Source organism: Theropithecus gelada, chromosome 10, assembly GCF_003255815.1.
Source record: "Theropithecus gelada isolate Dixy chromosome 10, Tgel_1.0, whole genome shotgun sequence".
Classification (NCBI taxonomy): Eukaryota; Metazoa; Chordata; class Mammalia; order Primates; family Cercopithecidae; genus Theropithecus; species Theropithecus gelada.
In genome coordinates this window covers 22,543,122-22,560,986 of record NC_037678.1, presented here as the reverse complement: position 1 = coordinate 22,560,986, position 17,865 = coordinate 22,543,122, and the positions used below count along the sequence as shown (strand labels likewise).

Genomic DNA, 17,865 nt, shown 5'->3' with positions numbered 1-17,865 from the left:
CCCATCTCTACAAAAAAAGTTAGAAAAAAATTAAAAACCAAGTAATGCAACCTGTAAAGGATGCCAAGCTTCTAATCCAAGGGGATTCAGATCCACCCGCCTCGGCCTCCCAAAGCGCTGGGATTACAGGCGTGAGCCACCGCGCCCGGCCCGAGGTGGTTTCGATAGTACTGTTTTCCTGCCAGTTTTGAGTACCCAGGGACAGAGGACAACATTGAAACCATTATTATCTTATGACTCTAATTTTAGTTTTCTTTAGCTCCTAATAACACTTGACCTCCAATAATACTAGAGTCTAGCAGGTTCATCTTAAGGTAATGGGCACAAATGAGAGAGATGAAATCACAGTGCAGAGGAAATGGCACAAAGCCATTTGTGCCATTTGGAAATCCTGCTAAACCACTACAATCTAAGTTAACTTTTTTTTTTGAAAGAAAAAAAAAAAAAGAGATCCTCCTGCCTCAGTCCTCCTGAGTAGCTGGGACTACAGGTGTGCACCACTATGCTCGGCTAATTTTTTTTTTATTTTTGTAGAGATGGGGTCTCCCTATGTTGCCCAGGCTGGACTCAAACTCCTGGCTTCAAGTGACCCTCGCACCTCAGCCTCCCAAAGTGCTAGGATTACATGCGTGAGCCACTGTACCCAGCCTGAGTTAACTATTTTTAAATAATATTTAAGAAGACACTGAGATACTTTGCCCAATAGAAACCAGGAGGAAAAGCAGTGATTTAAAAGATGGAATTAAAGAACCCACTAAGTCAAGGATGCTCTGCCTACCTAGAGCTGCCAGGAACTCGTGGCATCCTGGGAGCCGCCACAGCTGGACGCTGATGGAGACCTGAATGGGAGCTGATGCCAAGTCCTGCTCCTTCTCGCCAGCCTGGAGCTGAACCAGCACCTGGTGGAGCTGAGGAAGGGAGGACAATGTGAGCACCCTGTGTCTCCTTCCCCTCCAGCCCTCCTCAAGACTTGACCCGTTATTCTTATGTCACCTGTCACTGGCATCGCTAATGACCCTCGCGAGTGTAGCATTTGAGATTCTTTTCCAGGTGCATTCATACCTGCTGTCCTGCTGTCCTCTCTGTGGGAAGCTGATGGGGCAGTGGGGCAAGAGGCTGTGTGGGGCAGGAGAGGCTGTGTGGCCTCCTGGGGCTGGGGCCGGGTTCTGCTTCCAGCCTCATGTCTTCCCTCAGGTGTGGGAGAGCCTCACAGAAGAGGCCATGGAGAGTAGAAGGGGTGAGTTGGGACCGGCCACCTCCCTCTTTCTTAAGTCATCTTTGGGATCTTGAGGTGGATGGCGAAGAGGAACCTGGTTACATCTTAGAGCCTCACAGCTTGAGGAATAACCCACGTGGCCCACTCGAGTGTCCACTTCCTTTCAGATTTCAGGGTCTCTGGCCTCTCCTCAGGGGTCTGTGTGTGGGTTCACAGAGTGTCACTCACTTAAAGCTGGTTCTGCTCCTGCTGTTGTGGTGGACCTTAAGAGGTCAATCAAGGACACAAGAAGGGTGGAGCAGGAAGAGGGGAGCCAGAGCAGAGGAGGGGACAGGCCGCCGGAGCCAGCGGCAGTGGGCATCTGCCTGGAGCGCCACAGCCTGTGTGGCTCCGTTTGACAGCACGTGCACCCCGAGCTCAGAGCCTGCCCAGGGGAACTCGGGGGTGGGTGGGTTGAGGGGCTCACCTGACAACAGTTGCTACTTAAAGTAGTACTCACCATTCCAACCATATTTTTAACAGCCTTCGGCCAGCAGATTACAAGAAAAAGAAAGAAAAAGAGAGAGAAAGAAGAGAGTTTAGACTCAAGCACAGGCTGTTATGCAACATGAGCTGATCACTGTTTAGGAAGCGCCACACCAGGCCCGCGGCTCTGACTGGGAGGGGAGAGGAGCAAGAGTCAGCAGGGGACACACAGGAGAACGGACAGCCACACCCAGGCCAGCCGCGTGCGGATCCAGGGGCTCAGGGGCAGCAGCAGCCAGGCCTCCCTTCCCAGCCAGTAGAGGCTCAGGAGGGGAAAGAGCACAGCGGGCGTTTGTAGCCAGCTCAGGAAACCAAAGTCCCTGGTTCCCGAGTGACCCAGGAAAGATCCACCAGCTGCCACCACTGGGGGCAGCCTCGGGACACATCCCTAGGGCCCGACAGCATATCAGGCAGAAAGTCCCTGTGTTCCCATTAAAAGCAAAGAAATTAAGCAACTGGGTTTTTTGGCCTCTCAGCACAGCCCTGCAAATGGAATATAATTTTGGCTTTCAGATTTTGTAGAACACAGACCTCTAGACTGCCTGGGTTCAGGATGCTTTAATACGCAATATCCTGGAAGTGTTTTGCTGATGCTATTCAACAAGCAGGCATAACACACTTATTACAAAATGAGCAGGGACTCAGCCAAGGGTACAGGTCACTGCTGGTTCTAAGTTCCAAATCCATGTGGAAACAGCCCCAGGTAGCACTCAGAGTTTCAGAGGCTAATACTAGATGGAGCAGCTTTATTTCTCCATAGAAATATTTCTTCTGCTTAAGTGAAATTTGCTGGCAAATATCTCTAACAACAACACATATTACTTTTTCAAATTGTTACACTCCAGAATGGCCAGAAAAGCAGCTCTGTGCTCTTCAAGGGCTGCTCCAGCCTCCAGAAGTGCTCCCACAGCTGTCCCCCTAGGGCTTGGTCCAGACCCTCACTGGCCAGAATGCAGTGGTGCAGCATGGGTACTGAGAAGCTCCCAGGCCAAGCTGCAAAGGACCCACATGATGCTAAGAACTGGAACCCTCTGAACTCCTGAATTAGATCTGTATTTTCCTAAAAGAAAGCACATCTGCTAAGCAGTATCTTGCATTAGAGTTGCTCCTGTGTTCACTGCTTTGCCTCAGTGACTATCTTGTTCCAGCATGGTAAGTACTTTGATCAAAGAAGTATGGGAACACCTGCAGCTGTCCTGGCAGGCTGGCCCCACACCTGGTGGCTTGGGGAGGGTGGCTGTAACACTTGTCAATCAGCTGAAAAAGTTGGTGGTGAGGAGGACAAGGTTCAGGAGACCACTTAATGGAGATTTCAGGAAATGCCCTGAGACCACAGGTGACAGGGGCCCCATAAGCATCCTCTGAAGGCCCTTGATGCTCAGCACCCAGTGAAAACACTATGCAAACCTGCCCCTCTGTGCCCTGCTGAGTCAAGCACCCAGCTTCACCCTGGGGTTGGCCGCACAGCTTCATCAGGGCCACAGGTGCACCTGACAATGCCAATAGTGGCCAGTGTCTGCTGGCACGGCCTCCCATCATCCTGGGAAGGGGCAGCACCGCTGGCACGGATGCCTTGGCATCATAGATGGAAATAGCAGGTAAACAGCACTTGCCAGGGAGGGCTATTCTCTTACTACCAGCCCTCATCTTCTCCTTCGAATCACAAAGGCAATGAGACTGCATTAATTTACAGGTTCCTATTTAGGGCCAAATTGCTCTGCCTTTCCAAATCAGCATGGGCCTCAGGCCCTGGCTCAGCCCTCCAGGCTCGACTTACCCGGCTGATGAGCTGCTCTCCCGTCTCCGAGGCAGTGATGAGTTTGCAAAGGGCTTGGAGGGCAGGATTGGGCAGACCTAAACCAAGGAAAAAGGGTAGAAGTTATTCAGAAGAGCCTCTGCACCCAAAAACCTTCCCAGGGGAAAGAACCCTAAATCCTCGGCATCGGTGGCATTTTTCAGAAGCTCAGCACAGCTGGACGTGCGTCTGGGACCCCTTGCCATTTCTCAGAACACCCTGCTCCTAGCTGGCAGATCCAGCATCCTCATGAATGCAGGGCCCAAGGCCACCAACTGTTCCACCTGCTGTTGGCCAGACCTGTTGCCCCAGCCCTACACCCGCAGCTCACCCAGCAGGGACTGGAGGGTGCTGCTGCACTGCTGGAGCCGGTCACCCGGGTCAGAGGTTGGGAAGAAGACAGCTGCTGGCAGGCCGCTGGTTGGGGGGTCCAGCCGGAAGCCCACAGCGGTGAGGAGGGCCTGCCAGCCAGGGATGCCGCCCACTTTGTTCTCCACGCTCTGCTGGGACGTGTACATGGCATTGCGCTGCCCATTCTGGATGCGCTGCAGGGACTTTTCCACCTGGGGGGAAATTGGGGGTGAGTCAGAGACCCAGGCAAGCCCTGGTTTCTGTCCACATGGCTTTGAGGGTACACAAAGCCCCAGGGGTGAAGCAAGGCTGACTGCTGCAACCCCACGTGGCCCACATGGCCAGGCCTGAGGATGTGACAGTGGGGCACTGACCAGGCATCTTGCGAGGGAGGGCACAGAAGGGAAGGATTTTACAATCAGAGCCCTCGAGGGCTGGTACAACAGAAGGATTCTGTCCCTCCCCTAAACCAACCCCTTGCACACTCTCCACAGACAGTAAAGCAACGTGTCTGAACACACTGGGGCCTGGCTTAAACCCTGTAATGGCTCCTGCCCACTACGGATAAACCCTCAGGCCCTTCAGGAACCCCCTCGCTGCCCACAGCCCAGCCTCATCATGGGGTCTTGGCTGGCAATGCCCTTCTTCCCCATTCCTCCCACTCAGCCTTCGTCCCTCCGCACTGGCCTCTGGAGCCTATACCTCCCTCCACCGGGAAGTGTCCTCCTGTCATCCAGGGCCTGAACAGTTGCCTGGCACTTCTACGCTGGTCACCCAAGTCACTGCTGCATGAACTACATGAGTGAGTGTTTTAACAGTAGTGCAGGGTCTCAAGGCTAAGTGGGGACAGCTGAGAGGCGCAGTGGCTCACACCTGTAATCCTAACACTTTAGGAGGCCAAGATGGGTAGATCACTTGAGTTCAGGAGTTCAAGACAAGCCAGAGCAACATAGCGAGACCCCAGCTCTATACCCCGTCCCCCCCAAAAAAACACCAAATAACAGTAGTGCAAACAGCTTTCATCGGGCCTCCCTGGGCCTCTCTCTAGTGGAAACCCCTGTCCCCTCTGGGATGTTGGTGCCCTGTGAGGCACATGTGCCCTCAATGGAGGGGCATGAGTGGTCCAAGATGACCTGAGGCTTTTTTTTTTTTTTAAACAGTAAACACTGGGATGCCGGAGCACAGGCGTCCAGACAGGAGGAAGTGTGTACTCACATCAGCCAGGAGGAAACAAGCCTGCCCAGGAGGACAGAAGATCAGCCCTGGCTGTCACTCAGGCAGGGCGGGCCTCCAAGACACTGCCTACTGGATCAAGGAATATCCAGGAGGTGTTAGAAGGTAGGGGCTGGGGAACTTGACCCATGGCCCCCACACTCCTGCATCCACCCCAGGAGATAATACCAAGGAAAAAGAGGAAACCCTTAAATGGGCCTGAGGGGCCTCAAGGCCATGTGGGGGCAGCTAAGAGGCCTGGCCTGGGAGGAGGCGGCTAATGGGTAGAGAAGGCAGTTCCACTATCCCAAAAAAGCATTGTGCAGTGGCAGCAAGGACAGAGGGACTTTGCGGGTGACGGGACCTGAGAACTGAAAGGCTCTAGGCAGTTTCCAGATACGGGGTAACAATGGAGAGGGCCTCCCAGCACCCTGGGCGTTGGCCTCCTCGAGCCAACTAGGGGAATGCTGGGGGCTTGCTCGTCACAGTGTTCACATACTGATTACTTTCAGGCCTGAGGAGACCCTAAGCTTAAGAAATGTGTGTGACTCTATCCTCAGAAGTGCATGGAGAGCTACCACGCACAGGCCCAGGTGCCACAGGTCTGAACAGAGGGACCTGATCAGACCCAACCCACGGGCAAGAAGTTTGCATAGCCCAGGAGACATGCTCGCTCCCAGGCCTGCGTGGACACTGCCCTAGGTCCTCCATCTTAACCATGGACGGAGCCAGGCTGTGCAGCAACCAGCCTGCAAGGAGGCCCTGGGGTCTGTGGCAGATATGGAAGGAGCTTGGCTGTGGCATGGCTGTTCACCCGCACTGCATGGGCCCCAGGCTGGCACTGGGCTAGGAAGATGTGGGGTGGGCTAGGGCTGGTCTTTCTGGCACAGCACTCTAAATGATTTGAAACAGCCTTCCAGGTTGTTCCAAAGGTAGAAGGATGAAACAAGTTTGATGTCACTGCTTCTTGACTCAATTGATAACATTTACACCTGTAGATGTGGGCCCTCCATTTGTGCTCTTGCCTGGGCTCCACAGAAGTTGGGGCAGGCTGGTCAAGGGCACGATCAAACTTGGACTCATTAGGGGCAGACTGGAGTCATCTGATGGTAAAATAGGACTCTACTGTGCGGCGAGTACTCGCATTTTCTCAAATCCTCATAACCTTGAAACATTCAACTGTTACCACCCTTTCCAGATGAGAGCACTGAGGCTCGGAGAGCCAAAGTGACTTGCCCAAAGCCACATGACCTGGAAGCTGCTAGGGTATGGGTCACTGTCATTGGCTGCCCTTCCCCCAGGGTCCTGGCGAGTACTGCTACTACAGCCGCCTGTATGGCACCACCCACTGTGCCCACCCCTCAAGCCAGTGGGCTCATCCCGGGGACGTCTGCCGAAGCACCCTGGGGATGCTGCCCACTTTGTGCATCACGCTTTGCTGGGACATGGGTCTCCCAAGCAGGCTTATCCCAGGGACGTCTGCGGAAGCCGGTCAGTGCTGTCCTGGACATGGCCCCAGTCATGATGTCCTCTCCACCTGCTCACATCCCGATGTAAGGAAACCCTTGCCTTCCCCTTCTTGCACAGCACTGCCAGCTCTTGTTGAGTGCAAGGTGCCCGACCCCCTTACCAGGTGCAGCAGCACTCGCAGGGCATCCCGTGCACGCTCTGGGTGCTGCAGGATCTCTGTGAGGGCCTGGCCGATGAGTGATGAGGGGCTGTTCAGCTTAACATCACTCCCGATGAGCATGAACCCTGCAGAGAGCAAAGGAGGATACCCTCAGCAGAGTGGCTGGAGACCCCAGCCCCACCTAGGGCTCACTTATGCCTCAAGGTTAACCCAGCAGAAAGAGCAGGGCCTGGCAGGGGAGCAGCTCACAGGTTAGACTGGGGCATCTGACTCACTGGATGGTGATGTGGCACCCCTTTGCCCCCTTCCTTTTAATAATCAATATTGCTTAGCTGTTCAGGTAAGTGGGGCCTGCTGTTTTGCAGAAAGGAGCCAAGGGAAGTACAGTGGGAAAAGCTGCATTTTTTTTCGTGAAATTCATCTGTGTCTATCCTCAGGCCTTTAGGAGGGGACATGCCAGGGCAGGGGAGGTGCACGTATCTCCTCCTTGGGGCCACGGGGAGGCAGGGAGCGGCTACTCCTCCAGTTCTAAACCAGCAAACAAGCTCGGCTGGGAAAGACCAACTGGGCTGAGGAGCACAGCATTCCACTGTTCCTTTCCACATTGCCTTCCAAAACAGGGCCTGGGGGAGCAGGTTTCTCAAGCCCACAGGCAACTTTAGGACCAGCCTGCCCCCAAATCATGTAGGGAAAGGGTTTTCTAAGAGAATGAGCTGTTTTTAAAGGTAATAGGAGAGCATCACTAAAAATGGTTTCATCCGGAACAAAGTTGTGACTTAATATTATCTATCAACAAAACTAAACAAACAAAGACCCTTTTCAAAATGCCATGCCCGTAAGCACACTGGACAGACCTGCAGAGACAGGAAAGGGGCCAGGTCCCCACAAGCCCTGCAGTAGGTTTTGTGGGATGCTGTGGGGCCCAAAGCCCCTTCTGACTGCCAGGACTTGTGTGATGAGGACAATAATGGAAGCCACAGGGGTCACCTCTACTTTCTGTGTCTCCTAAGAGCAGGAGAAGCAGGTGAGCAGCCCTCCGTGCCTGCCTGTGCATGCTCCGCCTGGCAGAACCAAGGGATGGCCGTGAGGTGAGTAGGCAGGGTGGGGTGTGTGCCTGTTGGACCAACTAAATGCTTTTCAGCCGCTTGAAGAAACAGGAACAATTCTATTTTGTTTTTTGAATAGCTCTTTGAAAAATACTCCAGTTGTGTTTGTAAAGTAAGCAAAATGTTTCCATCTTTCAACAGCATGACCAAACGCCTGACACCAGCACCTGGGGCTGCCAGGCAGCCACCCCTGCAGCTGTGTTGTTTGCTGGCTGACAGGGCCTGGCAGTGCTGTGGCTCCACCCCAGGGCTGACCCACCTTTGGAAAATGACACCAGCAGTATCAGGATGTGTCAACTGGATTTATGTTAAGAAAACAGGATTTTCGGTATTCCTCTTTTTCCCAAAGTTGGAGACACTTTCAGACACTCTGCTTTGCAGTTATGGCTGATGTTACCCATGGGGGGCGGGGGACTTTTGCTTTGCTCTAAATTTTCGTAACACCCTGGGGAGTTTCGGGGGCCAATGCTGAGAGAAGACCACAGGCTGACGCATCATGACGCATGTGGGTAAAACAGTCCTGGCTGGCTGAGAGGCCAGTGAGGGAATAGGCCCAGGGTTTGGTTTGTACTCTGTGAGTCTTGGCCTGGCAGGGTCTTCTGCACAGCAGAGCCCTCTGAGTGGCTGCTGTGGGCAGCTTTCCACAGGGACCCCAGGGGAAGCAGGTTGTTGCCTAGAGCTGAGAGGCAGCTCTGTACGTGCCTGCCTTCCCACCTCCCCTGTGACCAGATGTCACAGGAACATTCTCTCTTTACTCCCTAGACCCTCCAGGCAGGCCCACTAAGAGAATGTATTCTAGAACATGCAGGGCCTGAAGCTTCACAAAATATTCAGTACACTCCTTATAGATCTTCTCAAATGTGGACCGGGTGGTGTCATCAGCACCACCATCATCCCCTTGTTACCGCTGAGGACACAGCTTCAGAGAGCGTAAGTAACCTATCTCAGGCCACAGAGCCAGGACATGGAGCTAGATCCATCCTAAGTCTTTCTACCACACACTCCTTTCTACAGTCATGGTTTAAGTGAGGGTGCAATGGAATGGGTCATCCAGTGTACACTGACATCAGGAGGAGTTTCACATTCACACTCCCATGGCAAATGGTTCAGTTGCTCCCTGGTCCAAAGATGATCTTAATAGTAGGAAAAACTCATTTGGCAGAAGGAAAACTCAGCACACAGGCTCTCTCCCTGAGTCTTCTGCAGCTGGCCCTGCCCTGCTCTCTCCTTCCCTCCCCTCCCTAACCCCACTTGCAGAATAAAAGTCAGGGGGCTGTGAGGACTGAGCCCCAGGCCTTGACAGGCACCCGCAGCCGGCTGAACTCCCACCTGCCCAGTTGGAGGGGTGCGAGAAGGCCTTGCTGCTCTGCACCACCTTCATGGCCTCCCCCAGGGCGGCGCTGGCTTTCAGGCCATTCAGCAGGGATGAGTAGAAGGCATGGATGAACATCTTAGAAGCAGCCACTGGCACAGGCCACAGAGACACGAGGACACACTGAGCGCCAGCAGCCAGGAAGGCCCTTGTCAGCGCGATGACTCCGTCGGCTGTGACTTTGCTGTTGGACTCCTGGGAGGAGCCAAGCACCACCAGCTTCACGGGCAGCTGCAGGTCCAGGACATCGGCGGCCGTGAGCAGCAGCTCCTGCAGGGGCGGGCAGTCCGAGATGCTTTCCCCGTCACTGGCGTCGTCCTGCACCCGCAAGGACTCAGGGATCGTGTAGGGGTGGCCAAAGGAGCTCTTGCTGCTGGCAGGGTTGCCGTCCATGCTGGGCGTGAGGACCAAGGCCGACAGCTTCCAGGAGATGTGAGTGGCAAAGTGGACGCACTCAGCCTGGGTCAGGGCGCTCATGACCCTCTCCTTGGTGGCTACACTGCCCACTAGGGGCTGGCAGCCCAGCAGCTCGGACACCATGTAGGCCTCTTCCTCAGCCGACGGCATGGGCCCCCACAGCCACCTGTCCATCACGGCTGATGGGAGCTTGGGGTTGCCGATGACAGCCGCCATGGATGTGGAGCTGGAGTATGTGGGCGGGTTCTTCCGTAAGTGAGACTAGGAGGGGAGGGGACAAAGCAGACCACCCGTCAGACAGAACAGCCAGGCTGCCCGGCAGTGGTCAGGTGAGCACAGGGATGACCAGCTCTCTGCTGGTTGAGCTTGAATCTACCTGTTTCCCCAGTCACCTCATTCACTCTTATTTTTCAACATCTTTTTGACACAGGTGCCTAACTCACTGAGAATCACGCCTGCTGTGATGAGCCCTTGAAAATCATCAGGATTGGGCCGGGCGCAGTGGCTCAAGCCTGTAATCCCAGCACTTTGGGAGGCCGAGACGGGTGGATCACGAGGTCAGGCGATCGAGACCATCCTGGCTATCATGGTGAAACCCCGTCTCTACTAAAAAAAAAAAATACAAAAGAACTAGCCGGGCGAGGTGGTGGGCGCCTGTAGTCCCAGCTACTCGGGAGGCTGAGGCAGGAGAATGGCGTGAACCCGGGAGGCGGAGCTTGCAGTGAGCTGAGATCCGGCCACTGCACTCCAGCCTGGGTGACAGAGCCAGACTCCGTCTCAAAAAAAAAAAAAAAAAAAAAAAAAATCATCAGGATTGGATGGTAGGGGTCCTGAGAGGACTGGGGGAGGAGGCCCTGATATGACAGAGTGGACAGAGCCCATGGAACCCAGGATGGCCAGCCTGCTCCACAATCCTCATCCCCACAGACCTCCCTGTGTGGCTCCTAAATAAGAGGAAACCCACTCCTGATAAGTCAGGGACTTTGAAGAGTGATTTTGTTTAAATCGTGCAAACAAGCAAGTCAGTCTTGGGGAGACAGGGCTAAACTAAGTCCTTTAAGAAGCTCTACATACTGACAAGATTCTAGTTCCCTTCTGCCTTATATGCTGCAAAGTAGAAAGTATCACTGAATGAGAAAATCAGCATAAAGAAGCCCAATAATGTCTGCCTGAGTTTCCCCTATGATGACTTTTGGTACTTTTTGGGAAACATTAAGTATGAAGTTACTTCAAAATAATTTTTTGGTGCCTCTGCTTGGTGATGCCTTAAACTCTGGGTAAGAGAAACACCAGGTGCCTGTCAGGAGATGGCCTCTTCCGGGTCTCTGGTTAAGCTACAAACAGCTAGCTGGCTGTTGTTATCAAAATAAAAGTTTTCTGAAGGTGGAGGCATCTGATACCCAGAGTGCTGCTATCAGCCAGGGCAGTGGGCCACTGGGTGGCAGGAGTGTCGAGAAGGCCAGCTCGATTCCTATCTGGGATTCAGAATCAGCCATGGAAACTTCAGAAACCTAGAGAAAATAACTTCTTTCACTTTGAACTGATCCTTTGCTTCATAAGAAAAGTATTATCCAGCTACAAAAATGGTCAAAATTCAGATCTGCAAAAACCCATGAGGCAGAAACTGACCCCACTTAGGCCACACCAATGAGCAAGTCATCAAAGCGGCCAAGACAGGTCCTGTGGGGGCCACCCATGCACAGGGCCTAGCCTTGGTTCCTAACCCCGCCTATGCTTTCCACCACTGTAAAGAGGACCATCTGGGTAAGACCTGTCCCACCTGCCATGGGGTATTAGGGCAGATGGGGTCTGAGGGCTCTGAGAGCAGCTGGCAGCTCGAGGGCATCCGGAGTTGGAGGATGGAGCAATGCAAGCCCTTGTGGTAAAGACAGTCCTGCAGCCGAGCAGGCAGGGATGCTGCAAGTGGAGTGCGAGGCAGGTGCGGAGCCCTGTGGGACTGTGGAGGGGTCAGAGGGAAGCCAGGATTTTGGGGTCTCTGAGAGTTTGGAGAAGGGGAAGAAGATTAAAGTTTGGCTCAAAAGTTTCTAATCAGGTGGGCAGGGCCAAGGGTGGCAGTGGGGTGAGACCCATGACTCAGGGTGGCCCACTGTTACTCTCTTGATTTTGGGTGTTTCTTTCCAAACTGATTATTCTTGCTCAATGAGACCTGAGTCCCTGCCTGTCCCCTGAAAGCCACCTGACTTGCTTTTAGTTCCATTGGCCTGTCGGGCTGTTTTCTACTCGACTCCACTCTTGCTTGTCTGCCTTCCCTGCCTGGGGCCCAGCCAACAGTCAGCTCAAGGGCCAGGTGAATTGGGTGGCTCTGCTCTGCCCACTGGGCATCGTGTGGATGGTGGGTGACCAGCCCCCTCAGGTGCTCAGTCAGGCCTCAAGCTTCACTGTGTACCTCAGAGCAGCTCAGAACCCTGATGTCACAGCAAAGAAACTTAGACATGACACAAATTGTGGCTTTCCGAGGCAGCAAAGAATGGCCAGGGGTCATGAGGGCCGAGCCCCACTTTTGGACAGAGCTACTCTAAAGTTATGCTACCTGCATGCAAATCATAAAATCAACACTTTTGAGGAGATCACCGCTATGCCTTAGTAACACAGCCCAGTCCGACCAGATAGACAGTGCCTCGAGACCCGAGAACAAGCCCTTGGTCCCCCACCATGTGTGTGAGCCTTACCTTGGACTGCACGCTAAGGGAGCGGATGGAAGGGACAGCAAGGAGGCCGAAGCGCTCGTAGAGGTACTCGTTGGAGGAGCTTCCCTTCAGGAGGGCGAAAGGAATGAGGTAGAGCTCCCCCTCTAGAACCAGGATGAGCTGCCGGTGCCGGCCCACGGGGCCACTGGAGTGCATCAGGCCCTGTGGAGCAAGCACGGAGAGGCTGACATGGGAGGCCCAGGAGGCAGGGGTTTCAGGCACCAGGACAACCGTGAGCCATAGCCTGGACGATACAAGTATGAGCAGGTGAGGCCTGCGGGGGTGTGGGGTGCCGTGGGGTGTGAGGCGCCACGGGGCATAGGCTGAGCTGCAGCCCTGCAGGAGCGTCACCAACAGGCATGCTTGCTCGTGGACTGGCAAGGGCTGGCCTGGCAGCGTCCATCTGCCTCACAGTCCTGAGAAGGTTAGAGGACAGTTTCTTGAAGTTCATAAGAACCTGGAGTGGGCGGGAGACCGGCCTGTACTGCACAGGCACCCTGAAAAGGGGTGGGAAAGGCCCGTCCCAAAACAAGATCTGTTTTCCATTTCAATGGACAAGAGGCTAGAAAATCAGAGGGAGGACGGGAGGTCTGGGGGCTGGCATGACAGCCCCTGGAGAAGGGGATGGGCTGGGTTCTAGGACCTTTTGTGACTTCCTCTGAGGGAAGAGTGGCCCCTTGGCTCTGGGCTCGGGAGGTGCTGTCCCCACTTGTTCCCTCTGGGGATGTCAGGGGACCCAACGCATGGATGACTCCCATCCCTCTTAACAGGCTGGGCATGAGGACCCAAGGCAGGGTGTGCACAGGGCCACAGGAGACATAGGCTCATTCCCATTCATTGCAGAACAAGGCTAAGGCCACGGGCATCTTAGAGCAGCAGGCAACAATCCTGGAAGCTGGGTTCACACAGACTGAGGTGAACAAAGAGGTGGTGTGGAAGCTGCTGCTGCGGTCCAGAGCCTGCCAAGAAGGTCCCAGGTCCACAGAGCCTGCGCAACACTGGGTGCCAGGGGCGGGGCTGGCCTGCCCCCAACCCCGTCTGCTGAGGAGTGGCTGACAAGCGGACACCCACCAGGGTGCCACTCGCTTGTGCCTGGGGAAGCAAATGTGCTTGCTTGACCCGTCTGATGTGCTGCTGTGGGCACTTGGCTGAGGGTGGCAGGGCACTCAGCTAACCCAAAGTGACACATGCCTGGCGGGATGTTCAGTCTCTGTAAACTCCTATGGGGTTTTCTTTCTTTCTTTAAAAAAAAAAATGTCTAGCTCCATCTAGTGAAAGCAGAAATAAAAATTATTAGGCCAATTTGTTTTTCGTTTGTTTGCTGTAAGAGCTACAGTATGAGCCAGGCACGGTGGCTCATGCCTGTAATCCCAGCACTTTGGGAGCCCAAGGCGGGCGGATTATGAGGTCAGGAATGCAACATGGTGAAACTCCGTCTCTACTAAAAATACAAAATTAGCCGGGTATGGTGGCATGCAGCTGTAGTCCCAACTACTCAGGAGGCTGAGGCAGGAGAATTGCTTGAACCCAGGAGGCGAAGGTTGTAGTGGGCCAAACACCAGTGTACTCCAGCCTCGGGGGCAGAGCGAGACTGTGTCTCAAAAACAACGACAACAAAAAAAGAGCTACAGTATTTCCTAAGAGGAGGTAAATTAATCACTGTGCAATTGTGCAACCTAGGCAGGAAGAAGTAGGGGTGTGTCACAGCGACCCCGACACTGTCTATGGATGAGCTCAGCACAGGGAGGAGAAACAGCTGTAGGCACCTGGGCCCCACGGTCTGCCATGGGCCACACCTGAGCTCCCCGGCTGGCTCCGTAGGTAGAGGTGGCTCAGGGGGCTGCTCTGGAGGGGAGTGCCACCACACCGGGGAGGTATGCCAGTGAACCTCGAACCAGCCGCAGTGGCACAGCTGATGCTGCCCTGACCCTGGTGACAAGGTCAGCGGCTGTGACAGTGATGGCCACCTGCTGCTCAGTGAGAACTGTGCTGCCTGAGAATGGGTAGGGTGGGGCTTGAGCCACTTGCCATGTGTAAAACTGGACCCACCCTCCACTGTTCCAGAGTCACAGGGCTTTGTTGTGACAAGATGCCAGCCCCAGCCCCACAGGTCCTCCCTGGGCTCCTGCCACCCAGGCCCAAACCGCAGTAAGTTTCTGTCAGATGTCATCGCACAGGCTACTGCCTTCACCAGGACACACGCCACTCATAGACAAGTCCCTAATGACAGCACCTAACTGTGTGAACCGGACGGAAGCTTGGCAAGCTGAAAAAAGGAGAAGTCAGGCTGGAATCCACGCAGAGCAAACATTCACTGGCAGCACTTCTTTGCAGAACCCTGCTAACTCTACCCACAAAACCTCATCTGTGGCACAAGCCTAATGATCAGAGAATGCATGTCCTTGAAGGCAGCTTGTCTGTCTTCTCCAACACTCCACCAGGGGTGGGGGGTATCTCCTGTGGCCCTGTTGTCAGAAGTCTCCCAAGCTGGGCCTCGGCTTTCCCATCAGCCACTGAGTGGTGTCTGTCATGTGCCTACTGGGGACTGTAGGCAAGTCAGATAAATTTAGGACATGGTCCCTGCTTGCAAACTTATGTGATGTACTTAGAAAACTAAAATGCACACAAGAGGCCATTGCTGAGTGAAACTTGGTATTATCAAATGTAACAGCCTCATGGCAGCATGGCAACCCCAGAACTGGGAGAGCCTATCCAGGCTGACACTGGGCCCACCCAGGAGGCTGCTCTGGTCCGTGAGAACTGGGGAAGGCCTGCCCTGGGCAGATGCTGTTGCCAGGTGAGCACAAGGCTAGAGGGGGACATGGAAGCCAGACTGTGGGGGCGCTGAAGATCAGGCAAGAAAGTATGGTTCTTCTTGGCTGTCAGGACCTGCCATGCCTTCTCAAGCTGAGCCCTGCAAAGCATTGAGAGGCAGCCTGCCTGCGTGAGGGAGAGGGGCTATGCCCGGGAGTAATTCAGACCAGGGCATGCCCACCGAGAGAGGAGACAAGGAGACTTGCTGGGACTCAGTGAGAGTGACCTTAGCGGGTGAGGAGAAGTCTGAAATCCAGGCTGGGAGATAGGGAGACTGTTCTCTGAACCTCATATCCCAATTTGGAGGTCTGGGTCCTCCCTGCATCATGCCTAGGAGCTGGTACCGAGCTTGGCACATGCATACAACCCTGGGTGAAGGCCCCCAAATGGGACCCCTGTCCAAACTGTGTGAAATGAGGCAGGTGACAGCCACAGCTGTTCTCTGAAACGTGTGGGCTTGTGGGGAGACGGGTAGAACAGCAGGCTGACAGCTCCTGTTCAAAGGAGGAAACTGATTGGACATGCTAGAGACAATGCCCAGGGAACTTTTGAGCTCTGCCTCTGGTGTATGCGTGCTGTCCTTGCACTGAAAGATTAGCTATAATCCAATGTGAACTTGAAAAGGGGAAAGCAAGTGACATCTCTATTCAGCTTACATATCATCAGTCAGCCTACAAAGGAGAGACATTCAAGGAAACACTACTCAGCACCTGGGCCTGTCAGCCTCGGAAAGGGCGTCTGCTGGCCTCTTAAGGCTTAGGGTTGAACAATAAAGTGGCTCATGCACCAGCCTTATAGCAGCAACTACCAGAATCTCCAACAGATTCTATCAAAGACTCAGATGTTCTGACCTTTGCAGTTTCTAGTAATGGGATTTCTGAAAGCAGAAGATGACAGGGCCAGGTGCACTAGAATCTGTCCCTTCCCCAGGGGTGCCGCCCTGCACTCTCACCAAGGGGCTGTGACCCTGACTGTGGCAATGTGAGTCCAGGCAGCAAATGATGCTTGAGAACTTACTGTGTGCCAGGCCAGGTGAGAGAAAAGGGGGAAGACACAGTGCTGGGCGGGCAGGCAGGCCACCACGCACAGTATCGCGGGGCTGCCCTGGGGCACGGTGATGATGGGGTACCGTGAAGGTGCAGTCTTTGTACAAGGAGAGGGTTGTTCCTTCTGACAGGGTGGGCAGTGAGTACACCGGAGGTGGCTTTGCACAGCTATTGTCAGTTTACTGTCTCTCAGGTCCTGAAGCCCTTGTCACTATCCACACTGAGACACGCTGCATTCCTTCGGCTGTTTCTCCCACGATATGCAGGGTGCTGAGCTGTGTCAGTGGAGTGCACTGAGGGGCACTGAGGAGGCAGGAGACCTCCTGGGTCAGTGATGGCTGAGGACATCCAGAGGCCTGCCCAGCCACGGGCCCAGAGCACTGTCCCGTTGCCACCTTGCAGTCTCGGCCTGGTGATGATCTTCCCACATCCTTCTCTACATGGAAACCAGAGCCCCCACACTCCCAAGGCCTCCTGCCTGGGCAGGTGCCTGGACTCCCTGGCACCCATCACCGCTGGAAGCTGGTGGCTGCTCTCCTGCCCACACTCAGGGGGCTACCACTTGCCAGCAACTCCAGACTGGCTCTGGCCTGGTCAAACAGTGGACATATCTCTGTGTCCTGTGGGCTGAACCACACCTCCTCCCATGTTCATTCTTTACTGGGTACACTCCCTCAGCCCTAGAGAACCACACAGCCTCCCTATATCTTACAATTACTTGCTTCTCATAGGTAATAGCTCTCTATACTGAACGTTGTGGTTTCTGTCTCCAGATGGACCCAGAGGATGAAAAGCTGTGTCCAGTGGCCCGGGAAGGGATGCTGCATGCTGGGGAAAGAATAAGGGTTCTAGGGGGAGGCCCTGCCACAGAGTCTGGGGCAGCCTGCCAAGTCAGGGTGCTCCCAGCATCTGGAACTGCTAGATAGGAGGCGAGGGGTGAGAAACCAGTAGGGTTGGGGGTAGGGGATCTGAGCACTCCAACAAGACACCTCTCTGCACCTTGGTTTCCAAACCCACAGGACAGCACTAACATCCATTCCTCACAGGCCTATGAGGCCAAGGTAGCTGCACAGTGGGTAAAGCATCTAGCCCCATGCCTGGCACTGGTGTGCACTCCAGACATATTGGTCAAATGCGAATTTACAACTGTCTTCAGTGCTTGGAATAAGGTGACACCGCCCCTATTATTTATACTATTCTTTTCTTCTGGTCCATAATCATTTTTCCAGTATTATTCATTCCCTTTCTCTCTGGTGTTTACAAACATTCTGTGGCTAAAACAGACAAATGGTTTCTCTGGAACATCCAGCTCCAAATTTTAACCCAGAAACTATGAGAGACAGATGTTGTCACATTCCCCTCACCTCATCTCCACGTCACTAAGGCTATCATCCACACCTACTTACTGAACCACCACCAAGCAGTTACCCTGAAGTCCAGTTTCCAAGCCCACCGTTCTCCCAGGCAACCCCCAATGGATCCCGAATGTGTCATTGGGTGGTGAATTCTAATTGGATTGCCGTTTCGGTCAGTGGGGACCTTCTGTATATGCCCTGGTGAGTACAGGTCTTGAGCTCTTCAGAAAGCACTCATAGCGAATGTTATGTTGATCATGTCCTAATCTGGAGTTTAAGAAAGACGTGCTCCCTGTGTATTGCCAAGGTTAGAGGATC

At 54.0% G+C, this 17,865-nt stretch overlaps 1 protein-coding gene across 1 annotated transcript in view; it reads right to left on the bottom strand.

Annotated features, from left to right (window-relative positions):
* Positions 1–17,865, bottom strand: part of TTC28 (tetratricopeptide repeat domain 28) — a 713,442-nt gene that overhangs the window by 10,261 nt on the left and 685,316 nt on the right. Inside the window, exons 15-21 of the mRNA XM_025400555.1 lie at positions 12,315–12,494; positions 9,165–9,885; positions 6,730–6,854; positions 3,868–4,099; positions 3,519–3,595; positions 1,716–1,739; positions 779–908 (exon numbers count right to left, since the gene is read on the bottom strand). Of these exons, the coding sequence (XP_025256340.1) occupies positions 779–908; positions 1,716–1,739; positions 3,519–3,595; positions 3,868–4,099; positions 6,730–6,854; positions 9,165–9,885; positions 12,315–12,494 (1,489 nt within the window). The remainder of the gene's footprint in view (positions 1–778; positions 909–1,715; positions 1,740–3,518; positions 3,596–3,867; positions 4,100–6,729; positions 6,855–9,164; positions 9,886–12,314; positions 12,495–17,865) is intronic.